Source organism: Eulemur rufifrons, chromosome 24 (assembly GCF_041146395.1).
Source record: "Eulemur rufifrons isolate Redbay chromosome 24, OSU_ERuf_1, whole genome shotgun sequence".
Taxonomy (NCBI): domain Eukaryota; kingdom Metazoa; phylum Chordata; class Mammalia; order Primates; family Lemuridae; genus Eulemur; species Eulemur rufifrons.
The window spans coordinates 24069642-24083757 of record NC_091006.1 but is presented as its reverse complement, the minus strand read 5'-3'; the positions used below and the strand labels follow the sequence as shown (position 1 = coordinate 24083757).

At 35.7% G+C, this 14116-nt stretch overlaps 1 protein-coding gene across 1 annotated transcript in view; it reads left to right on the top strand.

Moving 5' to 3' along the window:
* LOC138374276 (transmembrane protease serine 11E-like) overlaps positions 1–14116 on the top strand; it is a 61216-nt gene that overhangs the window by 16361 nt on the left and 30739 nt on the right. Inside the window, exon 3 of the mRNA XM_069456985.1 lies at positions 1418–1581. Within this exon, the coding sequence (XP_069313086.1) occupies positions 1418–1581 (164 nt within the window). The remainder of the gene's footprint in view (positions 1–1417; positions 1582–14116) is intronic.

Below are 14116 nucleotides of genomic sequence, written 5' to 3'. Positions count from 1 at the left end.
TGATCCAATTTAATGAAATAGTACAGTAGTTAAGAACATGAAATCAAAACCAGATTGCCTTCGTTCACAATCAGTTATTCAATTTAAAGTGTGCATGACCTTTGAAAAGTTATTTAACATCTGTGTGCCTCAGTGGGCATAGTAATAGAACCTTCCGCATGGGGTTACTTGACATTTAAATGAGTTAACATATTTAAAGAACCTAGAACAATGTCCAGCATATGGTAAATTACATACTTTGATTGCAATAGAAGAATCTATAAAGTACTCTGCGGGCAAAGAGAAGGGAGTAGCTAACTTAGTCTGCAGGGTGCAGAAGGACCTCAGAGAGCTGAACTTTGCAGAACAAGGAGGAGAGATGGGTATTAAATCATATTTGAGGGACACTAGAAATTGTCAGTCTTTAAACAGTGTGGTCCCCATGAATCCTGGTCTGTATAAATTCTGTGAAATAAAAAGAAAATCCTAAGCCCTCTGCTAACTGAATGGACCCCTGTTAGGGCCAAGAGGCCCATTTTTAGAAATGGCCAAAGAGAGCCAGAAACACCTTAAAACTGAGTTCCCAGCCATGATGGGACTTGATGGGCATGATTTTCCTTCATAAATATTCGTGACTCCTCCTATAGCTTGTTGAATATTTGACCACCCCGCTCAGTATAAAATCTTGTTCCTTTTTTCTGTCCTTTGAAGCATGTGTGCCTGGCTTTTGGTCGGCCACTGCTTCCTAACCTGTTGGAATGGACATAACAGGCTGCACCCTTTATGAGAAATAAAGCTCTCCTTTTTCCAAAGTATCAAACTTGTTAATTTTTTTAGTTAACAATTCTTTAGCATTAACTCATCATTTGAAGGATGACTCTATCCCAAATGAGTGTTTATGCCTGTGTGTGGGGGGGGGCGGGGGAGGTGATGTCTTAATGATTATGATTTGGTCTAGAAAGCCAGTTCCTCTTTTCTCCCTCTCTCTTTCTCCCTCCCTTCTTTTTGTTAGATGCACCCTGTAATAGTTACATTGTTTAAATCCTTATTCATCCGAAAGAAGAGGCCTGACTCATACTTCAAAGATTGTCTCTCCATGTCACTAATTTTAAAACTTGCTCAACTTAGTGATAAAAAGTAGTGGCTCCTCAAATGAGGGTTTCATGATAGTCTTTTAGAAACGAGTCCATGACACCACTCTAATGACAGGACAAAAGATTTCTAAATCACACATCATACTTTCAACTGACAATTTTAGCTAAAAAGGTATAGAAGATCAAGCAGCTTTTAAGAGGTCTTTTCCAGGGAAAAATGGAAGGATTTCCCAATCCACTGGAAAATAACTTCCTCTTCCCTGCAACGATGAGATTCTTTGCTTTCTGAAAATGAGAAACTGCTAATTTTTCAATTTTATTTTCAAGCACTTTCACATTTTCAGACTTTACTGTGAATGAGCTTGCTCAGCATTTAGAAGATGAAAAGCAAAGGAAGGAAAGCCAAAGACGAACACCAGTGTTCAGCATCGCCCCAGGGCTTTGCAACCAAAGCACCACCCAGCTTACTACACCCTTTCTTTTCCAGGCATTTGAGTCCTCTCTGCACGTGCGAAGGCATCACTAAGTTTCGTCGTCAGGGAGTTTCTAGATAGGGATCTCCAAGTTAAATTCCAAATTATATACATCCACTCACCTTTATACTATAATTAATATCTATCTTGGGGCTTTTAAAAAATGACCTACACACATCAACAGTTTCACAACTGTTTCTGTGAGTGGTGAGATTAGTAGGCAAAGTCCTAGAGAAATTATGCAGGCGACCAGTTATTAATATGCACATTGTTAAAATGCTTGAATGTTGTCATGATGGGCCCAAAGGGTCAAGTTCTAAGAGTCTCCCAACATAATACAGTTTAGGTTACATATATTGCTCTTGCCCCCCCCTCCTGCCCCACCCCCCCAGTCAGAGCCTCAAGCCCTTCCATCCAGGTGCTTGCAGCATCGCACTCAGACATTATCTGAAAAGGTCCAACTGGGAGGTGGGGATTTTAGGTGGCACATGGATTATGATGGGTGGGGGAATTTTTAGACTGTAGGTATGTCTTTGGATATGTGCTAGGTATTAATAATTGAAGAGTAGATTGCAGTAAGTATCCACCGTGGTTTTATTTTATGCCCGTAATTTTTCTTTTAAGTTTCCATTCATAAAGTAATGTGGATTAGGACCTTTACCAATTCAGCAGCAATTAGCTCATCATGACAGATGAGGATAATGGAAAACAAATAGGCTTGCCTCTGCATGAAATACAAAATGATATGCATATTTAAGATTTTGACATGAAATTCACCTTAAGAAGAGGCCAGTAGCCAGGAAAGTAATGCAGAGGCAGTTGTAATTAGTAAAACACTGATACTTGTGATATTTATGACACAGTCATGTTCGCTTCATCATGATATAGTATCTTCTATGGCTATTTATTGAAATGACTATACATATATGAATTATTGACCTTTTTCACATTTTCTCTACCCATATTGAGGCTCCTCAGTAACAGATAAGAATGTTATAGCTAAAAGAAAAATCACTGTGCATTCTCCTTATATAACCCTACTCTTAATCCTACAATATCCTTTTTGAGAAGATTGCAGCCCAAGTTATGTGGTTAACATGGCATATTAAACTTCAAAACCCCTAAATGCATCTCTCAAAACCTGTCTTTCCCTACCATAGCCAGAATTTCATTACTTTCTGATCCTTCTGAGTGACACATGAGTATGCCAGGAAAACAATCATAACAAATCTCTTGCCACTGAGCCCTACCTTTGCCTGGAGCTCAGAGAGGAGATACTTTGCATAGCATCCTATTGTTTTAGTATCAGGTTGTAGTAACTTTTCCTTAATTAGAAGTGGAAGAGAATACAGTATTATGGAAAACTTTTCACAGGTTCATCAGAATGAAGGGTTATCTTGATGTTAGATCGGAACCTAGATAAAATGGTTTTGAACATATAATTGCTATCTTATTTATAGTGATCATTTTATGGAGGAACAGTTCTGTCATCGAAGGAGTACTCATAATGGGACCATGTCTTCAGCAGATTCACCACTAAAAAATTTCACTCATTTGACAAGATTGTGCAAGAGTAGACGTTGGACACAGCGGAGTACACAGGCATTCAGTATGAGACTGTGGAACTGAATTTATTGACATGGAAAGATGTTTACGATATATCATGGAGTGGTCAAAAAGAGTCAACTAATATGTGGTGTCAGGACAGTTTAGGGAGCAAATAAAAGAGCATCCAATTAACAATTAATTAAAGAAAGACATTTACTTTTATAACTATAATTATCATATTTATTAATCTAATTAATCGATTGCAAAGGTAGGGCAGGTTCAGGGTTGGTTGATTCAGTGACCCAACAATGTTATCAGAGAACCAGGTTCTTTCCATCTCTCTGCTCTGTCACCTAAAATATTTGCTTTATCCTGCAGTTGGTTCTCCAAATAACTGTAAGATACATTCCTGGTGTAATTGGCTTTAACTACTTGCTTCTTCATTCATTTGCTGGAGAAGGAGAGAATGGCTTCCTATCACTTTCTGTAAAGATCAAAGAGGAACTTTTCCAGAAGTCTGCAGCAACCATCTCCTCATTTATTATTTGCTAGAATTGCATCATATACTGATTTCTCAACTGATAGTTGACAAAGGGAATGGGATTATCTTTAGATCAGCCAGTCTCACCCATTGAGCTAAGATCAGTTTCCAAAATCAGAGTGCTGCCATTCTATGGAGAATAGGGTGGACTGCATTTGGCAAGTCAAACATAATTTTAAAAATCTCTATCTATGAACATTCTAGAAAATTAATACTATAATATGATTTTATCTGGACAATGAATTACATTTCTTTTTAATTTTCTTCCTTTTGCTTTCCTGTGTGTAATAGTCTTCTGTAAATAAGCATGCATTATTTTTGTCTCTTTAACCTTTTAGTAGGGAAAATTTCAAGTAAATCCAAAAATAAAGAGAATAATATAATTAACCCTCAAGTATTAATCACCTGACTTTAACCATTATCAACTTGTAAAAAAAGATTGTTTTATGCATTGCTTTGTAATAAGAAAAACAGTTGATTTTTAGTCAAAAAGAAGCTAAGATCTAGTCACCTGCTTAACATTTTCTCTTATCCATAGGATATCTTTAAAGCAAATCAGTAGAATTTAGCTAAGGATAGCCCAATATCATTTCTGTCAGTTGCCCCAAGATTCCTCTCAAATAGTATTCTCTCTCTCTCTCTCTCCACACACACACACACACACACACACACACACACACACAGTTTTTAGAGATGAAGTTTCTCTACGTTGTCTGGGTTGGACTTGAACTCCTGAACTCAAGTGACCGTCTGGCCTCAGCCTCCCGAGAAGTTGGGACTACAGGGACACAGCACTGCAACCGGCAAAGACATATATTTCTTTGAAAGTTTGGTTGTTCTTAGTTTCTTACCCTACCTATGCTTTTCAAAAATTTGTACTGTAGTGAAACAAGCATATAAACCTGGGGGCTTGTATGTATGCAATAAAGTGGCTCACTGAAAACATGCAGTTGTTTTAACATCTCATTTTTATTTTAAAATCTGTAAAATTTTCATTTTACTTTATCTACCAATGTTTAATAGAAATAGGATGTTTTAAATTACTCACCATTAAATAAATTTGACACTGTAGGAAGACGGTCCATGTTGGTCTTACGGCTTCCTGTCCTCCGAGGCACAAACACCCCTGTGAACACAAGGTCCCCAGTTTAAGTGGCACAGCCTAGAGATTTTTTCCCCACTTAAGACCCTGCTTCTGCCCTTTGGCTTCGTTTCCTTGACTTTGAAACCCCATTATCTTTGAGGACTTTGCTTTGAATTCAATCCTCTTGCTTTTTCCACTTGAGACCTCCTCAGTTCGTATGCCCTACCCTAGAACTAATCCTCACTTTTCAGCCTTGTAGACGCTTGCCCTGGCCAGGCCTGGCCCAGCACCCTGCAAGAGGGCCTCGAATCCATAAACCACAAGGAGTAAGGTACTCATTCATTGACTAAATCTTTATATAGTGCCAACTATGTTTCTGGCAATTAGCTAGGCCTTGGTGATACATGGGTTAAAAAGGACAGAAACCTTCTCTTTAAGGAGACTAAAGACATGAAGGTCACAAAAAAAATGTTTAGACAATTATTAAATGAGTGAATAAGTGCTCAGTTGGGTGAAGTACTGCCTCCTGTGAAGTACAATGCAGGGTCCCTTCAGTGGATTAGGGAGGTCTTCCAAGAATGTGATGCAGTATGAGAACAAAGAAAAGGAAACGGTGGTAATTTTCTACATCTCAATAAAATCTTACTCTTGTTCCACCACGAAGGATGGTTTCTTAGAAGTAAAGGGATTGTCAAAAACAGCATTCAGTATGGGAGCTTGTTACATTGACGCATCTAGAGGGGACAAGTGTGAAGAGTTTGATTACCTGTGGCTGTGGATTGGACAGTAACTGTGTTCCCTTCACAGAAACCCGTCGTTCTGCTGGGCAGAACCATCGCCCCATTCTTTCTCTTCTCTTAGTCCTTCATTTCCACAGCTCATGCAGAACATCCCTACGTGTGTCTCTTCCTACGCCTTCCTACTAGCAGAAGGACATTAACCATTCCACCTCCTTACCTCAGAACTCTCTATTGTACTGAAACATAATAGATATTTTAAAAAAATCTACAGATTAAATTGATTAAAATTTAATTTTATTTTCGGATTCAACTGATTATTTTGCTTACTTAATCATTAAAAGATTATACTCTTCAGTCTTCAGAAAGTGTACGTTTATTTTTTCTTTCTTGTTTCTCAATAAAAGAATGGGATAGTGGTGGTGATGTTAGCATTTCTCCTAGAAGATGAAACGTGATGTGAGACTCATTTCCCACTGAGTAATTCAGAAACAGACACACCCAGGCACTGGTGAACTCCTCTAAGGTGGAGATAGAGGACACACAGTTCATCAGGGCTGAGTAATGGAGAAGGATGGGAAAACAGATGAAGACGGGCCTGTGCTGATCTTTCACATGTCTTCCTATGGATACGTAGTTCTGCACCTCGAGTTATTGAAACAAAAGCCTGTTTTATCTGAGTTTGTTCTTTCCCAGCTTTAGCCATCCTTTCTGTTCTTTTTCAGGTATATATGAAATGCTATAGAAAGTGACTCAGTATGGAATATTCTCCCATAAATCTTTTCCAATGATAAAGAAATGGCATGTTCATTCTGACAGACTGTTGGAGGATTCTGTTTTTAATAATTTGTATCTCCTATTTCCGGATATTCCACACATAGGGCAGGTCTTATTATCACTTATGTATTTAATTATAACATTACCAGGCCCAAACAAAACCACTAATAGGTAGGAAAACAGATTACTGTAGTCAACTAGGATTTGGGATAGAGATAGGAAATCGTGGCTTCCAGAGATCAAAATAGTCTTGTTTATGGTCTTAGAGGAAAACCAAAAAGGTGTTCACATAGGTCCAGTTTTAAACAAGCAGAACAACATATTTTACAGCAATGTTTCCAGCAATTCTGCAGCAACTTTTGAGTGCCCCTGCTGTGCTAGGCATTGTGCCAGATGCTATGAGAAATAAAAGATAAATGAGAGGAAAGTTCGTAGAGATTGCAAAATATATGTACAACTATGATATATCACTTAAAAAAGAGATTGCAATCTCAGCCTTTCCCTTTATTGTAATCAAAATCATTTTTCTCAACCAAATGTGAATGGAAAATACAGTATTTGAGGGATGTGAAACTTGCATATACAGACGGCAGACTTTTCACATGCACAGGTTCCACAGGGCTGACTACTGGACTTGAGGGTACACAGATTTGGGTATATGCCAGGGGATCCTGAAACCAATCCCCTGAGTACACAAAAGGATGACTGTATTCATGAGAAATAGTTATATAAAATTATTATTTTTTTTTTTGGTAAACATATTGCTGATTATTCAATGCATTGTTGGGTGTAATCTCTGAGAAATTTCTTCCTCAACTTAGTGGCAGGAAGAATTCTCTCTTGATATGTTCCTTTCTTTTCAATAATGATAATTGTAAAACTTTCTAAGTTTCCTTTTTTATCCTTGCTGCCAGGAAGTTCAAAGCCAAATTTACAGATCTATTAGAGCAAGTGCCTTAAACAGTATGTCGATGATATTTGCATTTTTACTTTTTCTTGAGTTTGATCCCTATTTTACCAATTTATTGTATATTGTGGGGGAATGTCTATTTGTAAAGAGATAAATATATGTAAATAATTTTTTCATATCACATTAAGAGTCTGTTTCAAAGAATGAAAGATGATACATCCTAATGAAATTGATTAATCTTGACTTTGGACTAAAGATAATAAGGAAAAAAAAGAAATTGATTAATCTTATAAGTGTTTTCAAGACTAATTGCAAAAAACTGAAATTTAAAATGGGTCCAAAGTGTTATCTTCATTCACTCACTAGTTTAACAACATTAACCTGTCTGTATCGTATATTCCAGTAAATTGAACAATAAAGGAAGTGTTTTAGCATTATGATTGTCAGTTAATTCTAAAAGCCTTATCTCTGGTTTTTATTATATATAACACTAATGTATTGTAAGCTTAGCAGATCCTCACATTAATGTCCAGAAAAATTATACACAGCATCATGAAGACATTTATAGCAGTTGCAGAACCTCTTATAAAGGAATAGAGAAAACAGATCACATTTTAGCTAAGAATCAAAGACAAAGAAAAGCAGAGTCAATGACAGAATAGTGATGGCTTATTCTCCAGCAGCACTTTTACACCATCTCTCCTTGATGAGATAAAGACAAAGGGTAATTATTTAATAATTATATTGATGCTCTTTGTTTTCTCAGGTTAAAAAAATTAAGGTATGTGGATACGTTCAAAACAGTATATGATAAGAGGAAATGGATCCACAATGACAAAAGCTGTATTTATGCAACTAGTTCATTCACTAGTTTAACAACATTGGCCAGTCTGTAATGTACATACCAATAAACTGACCAATAAAATGATTGCTTTAGCATTATAGAGACATAACCCAGATATAACTTTAAGGGCTTCCTTAAATTAATCAGATTATTAAACATAGGCATTTATGTATTATCAGGCATAAAAGAACTTGGTACAAGCTAGGAGATGTTCAAACAATGATAAAAATCATTCATGACTAGCCACACTGGTGCTATACTTCTGCAGCTTAAGGCCATCAGATGGCGCATTGCTATGACGTCGTTGCTAAGTGTAGAAAGGACTAAGGAATAATTTGTTGGCTGATAAAAATGCCTGTGGTCAAGTTGCTATTTTCCTTGTTATGCAGTGTAACATATCAACTATGGGTTTCCAAGAGACTCAAGTCTACAAATATATTTCTCTTAACTCTGCTCTTAGCATTGCGCAGAATGGCACAGGGAAGACAGACCAATTGACTCATGAACAAGAGAGAAGGGTAACTTTTTGAAGATATTTTCTTCGCACCATAGTTAAGGACAAAAGGATTGAAGAAAAAAAAATTTACAATTTCAACAAAAGAGCAAAGGAAAAAATATTTGAATGAAAGACAAACTTTTACTCTAAAATCTCTTTTTTTCTCTTATAGATCAATTAATTTTGAAATGATTCACTTTGCTTTTATATCCTACTGCTCCAAGAGTAACTATCAAAGAAATGCCTAAATACATGACATGAATTACTCAGTGTATAATTTAGTCTGATGTTTCATTCCTCTGTCTTTCCCCATCATTCTTGAAATATCTACTAAAGTGTGAGATATATCATGAAATTTAATGACATATACTGTAATAACCTTTGAGCAACCTGGAGCAAAGGCCATTAATATTTAAAAGACAGACATGATTATCTTTAGGCTGACATCCACTTATCCTCTATTTACACACCCTTAATCTCTGGTTTTCTGCAAATTACAGCTTATACTCACAGGGTTTTTAAAAAAATTCATGGGAGCCATCTCATTTTCTGCATCTACATTTCTAAGTTATACGTAAGCCTAAGTACACAGGACCATATGGCCCTAAATTTGGAAACTGGATTTTGTAAAAGAAAACAAAATCTCCTGAGACTTTTGTAAAATGAGTCTGACAAGTCTTAGCCCAAAGTTACACTGAAGAACAATCTATTTTCCTTTGAAAGCAAGAGAAAAATCAGTATTTTCATAGAATGTGAGTATAAAATAGAATATAGTATTATTAAGCCACATTGAGATTTCATTGGCAGAGATTTCACTTTTTTAAGGCTGCATAAGAAGAACAGCTTGATCTCATAACCGGGAAGTTTTTACTATGTTGTTACATCTTTATTTTTGGCTAAATTGTAATTTTCAAGTGAGTAGACAGGAACTGTATATTGCATAACTCCAAGTGAATAAATATACCTGCTATACATCACTGTTAAATGATATATTGACCAGAATGAAAGGATATATGGTTCTAGAGCCCAGCACAATCTGCCCTAACACAGAGGTTTCTTGGGTTACTGCTAGTGATGGATTTCAATTCTTGGCAGCCTAATCCCACACTTTACCATAAATCCCAACTTCTTCATCTGTTCAGGTGAGCCATTGGCAAAATGGATGTGTAGTGGAATTAAATAGGATTTACTTGTTTTCTTTATGATGATTCTTAAGACTGATCACACATAACCCCTCCTTTCTCCCTCCTTCCTTCTGTCCCTTTCATGTATATTTTTGAGAGCCCATATATGCTAGGAATTCCTGTCTGTCAAGAATTCACAGCCTAGTGGAGTTGAGATACAATTAAGCAAAAATTCTATTACAGAATAATGAGGTAAATGTTATGACACCATGCGAGCACTGAGGAGAAACACCTAGTCTGGTTTATGGGGAGTAGAGAAGGCAATTTAAAGATTAAACCTAACACAAACACACAGATATTTGCATACAGTGTGTGAACACACATTTAAAAAATATGCATTATTTACTTTCCAGAAATAAGATAGTAGTGATCCAATGTTAGCTGATATGCCTGTCTCCCATATAATGAAAGAAATATACTGTCTCAATTGAGGCTTAATATTTGTGAACTACTTGACTTTTCTAGAAAAAATGGTGCCACATAATTTTAAGATGAAAATGCTTTTCTAATCTCTCATGCATTTTCAAGAGCTGACATAGTTAATACCAAAGGAAAACATTTATTATAATGCAGATAAAGTGGAAAATGTGTCAGATTAGTTGAAAAAATAAGGGTGTTAGTTCTGGTTTGGCAGTTCATTAACCATGTGATTTTTGTCCAAGCCATTTAACTTAATTAAACCTCATTTTCTTCACTGGAAATATGAGGAGGCTAAGCAAGATAGTTTTAAAATTTCTTTCTAGATTTATACATCTCACTTCTAAAAAATCTGGTTTATGCTAGTATTTTTTTTTTAAAAAATTATCTTAAGACAAAAGTTTTTAAGTCTCCACTCCTAGAAAGTGCTTATCATTTATTTTTGCTCTGGCTCCCTGTAAAATTTGTCTTTGTCCTAATAGTCACACAAACAGTCCCCACCACACTAGTCAAGACTTGTCAGACTGGTTCTGTTCAGATCATCAGTGACTTCTTTCTTCACTTCAGTCCAGCCTGCGAAGTCACTGATAGACCTGGATGCACACGCTTGGTGGTAGACCTCAGTCTTCACGAGACTCTTCCTTGCTGGTCAGCAATGTATCGGTGAGTCCCTTTGCCTTTCTGTCTTAAGGTAACTTGTAGTTTAAAGTGGCATAAGCCCCACCTAGGAATGTGTACATCTTCAATTTATTGGTATTTTTAATACAGAGAAATATGTTTGAGATTTTACATGAAGTTATGTCAAGACATAGATTTGTACCTTTTCTGTATTAGTCCTCCCTGTCCTTTCGTGTTCTAGCCCACAGTGTTTTTCTGTATACTGTTAGTTAGAGGAGTTCTACAAAATGTAAATGTACCTGGTGTTTGACAGCTGTCTTTGAGTTAGTTTGTTTATTTCAAGAAAAACAGAATGTATTTTTAGCTTGGGTTTTATCTTTCTTATGGAGAAATACTTTTATTTCAGAAAGTATACAAGTGAAAAAAATGTGAAATTATGCTGATCAAAATTATGTTTATTTCCATAAGTGGTTTAAAATTTAAAAATTGTAGATGTGTTTAAAGACTCAGAAGCAATTTAAGAAGTTAGTATGACTAAATTATTATAGTAGGATTTTCAAAATAAATCCAGTGATGTGCCTGGTCACAATCAACTTCTCATAGTCGTTTTTAGGTTGTTTTCTTTCAGAGTTTGAAACCAACTAGTAACAGGGTTTCAGGGTACCAGTTTTGACTCTGAAAACAATCTTATCTTCAGATTAAAATTTATTTTCTCTGATATACATATTGGCATCTCATTTTTGATTAATTTCTACTTTGAGAAGAAAAGTTTGAAAAATATTAAACTTCCAGTAAAATCTGTGGTCTTCATCTAATAAGGAAAAACAGTTGGGTTTTATCATTGGTAGAAAGTTCATTCTACAAACTTATTATGAGAAGTTTAATATTATTCTATAATGTCAGTGAAGCCACTAAGAGCTATAGATATTAACAAATTTAGTCAGACATCTCAAGTATTTCTTTACAATCCGTGATGGTTTTGTATCCTACCTTCTTTCCCTCATTTTCTTTGAGAATATTACTTAGAAAACAGTGCTTCAAGAAAGCTTCCAACAAACTCAACATGCTAAATAGATTCCAAGCTTTGTCTATGCTAGATCTGAGTAAATCAGAATTTAATTCTAAATGTATAGAGGAGTAATAATGTAGAGATATCGGAGTGAATTTTTCTGAGTGTAGGCTCTAATTTGAAGCAAATGATGTGCCTAATTTTCAAAGTCCTACTTCAGAGAAAATGTAAGTTACCTTTCAGGGAAAAAAACCAAAACCACAAAACTAACCAACCAACGAACAAAAGCATCTTCCTGATCTGAAGATTGTACAAAAGATGAAGCACATGTATGTTCAAGTAGGTCTAGATGAGATGCAATGTTAAGAAAATGGGCTAGAGTGGAAAAGAGATTAAGTTTATTATGCACATTTGCTGATGTAAATGTGCCAACAGGAATGTTCTCGAGAAAAGAGTTATAATTGAAATAATGGTATATAAGTAGATAATTTCCTTTTAAGGATGTTGTGTTTATAACTGGGAAAACATATAAGAAACAGGCAGGAAGTTCTATTAAATAGCATATTCATCCCTCTTCAGTCACATTTCTGATAGCTTCCTCCCCCATTTCACCTGAATGAGAATCACTTTTTTAGAATTTAAGGGTAAGAAAAATTTGGAGCAGGTAAACATTATTCTTCTGATGCTGCCATTTTCTCCATACTCTTCTTTTATACTATTCTTTGAGCATGGAATGATCAACACATGAATTTTGTAAACACACACACACATACACACACACACAGACACACACCAGAAGGTTAAAGAAAACTATCAGGAAGAGGTTTGGGAAGAGAAGACCATACATCATATTTATCAAATATATTTATTGCTGTTGGGGGTATATGCTCACTATATGCAATGGCATAACTGATTAGAATTAAAGGTAAGCAGACTGAATTTATAGGCATTCACATCTATACACATTTAGGTAGCTGAAGGTGCGATGAGTAATATTGAAATGAAACGAGATGGACAATTTTAATGTTTACTTAATAGAGTAAGCACTGTTTCTCAAAGGGTGCCCCATGGACCCCCTGCAGTAGAGTCAATGAGTGCTTACTCAAAATAGGTAAGGCCAGTTCTCATCCTAGAAATTTTAATGAATCTCTAGTTGAGGCATGAGGCATGAGAAAATTTGAGGCATGAGAAAATTTACACAATATAATTCTTATTCTCCCTAAAGTTTGAGGAGCACTGACTGTGCAAAGACAAAAAAGAAAGGAATTTGTGAGGCTGAAATAAATTAAAGCATAAATGAAATAGGTCATTTGAAAAGAGGTGACCCTTTGTTTTATTTAAATTGGTATAATTATATCTTAATGGGAGGTGCTGTCTCCCGAGTCACCTTTCCCTCCGAGGTAGAAGAGTACTCATTTATGCAACAGAGCGATGATTCAGGAGGACAGGATAACGTAAGAAGGTATGGGAAAATAAAGGGAGGATACAGACCTTTTTGGGGTAGTTTGTGTCAAATAGAGAAGGTGCTTTTATTTGAATCTTGAAAATCTGTTTGTTCATAGCAAAATTAATCTACCCATGTCACCCCCTGATATTAGTCAATTGTGATACTGAAGGGACACTCCATTGAAGTTTAGGCTTTGAGTTAATGTATGATTGCTCTGCAAGTATTTAACATGTGCTCACAATTCTCCTTCATCTAAGGCCAGCCCTGATCCATACAACAACTATTAGTGAGTTCTTGTGTAATAAGTCCTCTGTTGAAGAAAACTATCTGTTGAGTACCTACTAGATACTGTGCATTTTGTAAAATCAATTTCATTGAATTTTGGTAATACTTTGAGAAATGGGTATTGTTTTCTTTCCTTTTTAAAAGATGAAGTCACTGTGGTGCAGATTGTCCAGGCTTCTATTAAGTTTTGGATCTATAATCTGACCCTGGTCTTTCTGCCTTTAGAGTCTATGTTCTTTTCCCTATAATGCATTTCCAAAGCAGAATCTTTGGAAAGTTTATGCTCTAATACAGAAATGAAACACACACACACACACACACACACACATATATACACATATGGAGAAAATGTGACTGTATTGGCAAAAAACGCCTGGTACTATAAAGATTAATATGAAATCATGCACATTTATGTTGAGGGAGGAAGGGTGGAGATACAATTTTGCTTTTATTTATAGGTTTTAGAAACATTTAAAGAATTCACTGGCTACCATTATTTAATTTTCTTAAAACTGTCTTTGTATTTACATAAGATAAGCAGTGACCTAATTTTTCCATATTATTTAAAAGGTGATCAGTGACCGAGAGTGTCATGCTTCAATTGCATCATCTCTGTTTTCTAAAAAGGATTACATTTGTTATATTGTGAAAATCAAGTTCACCTTAGTGCAGC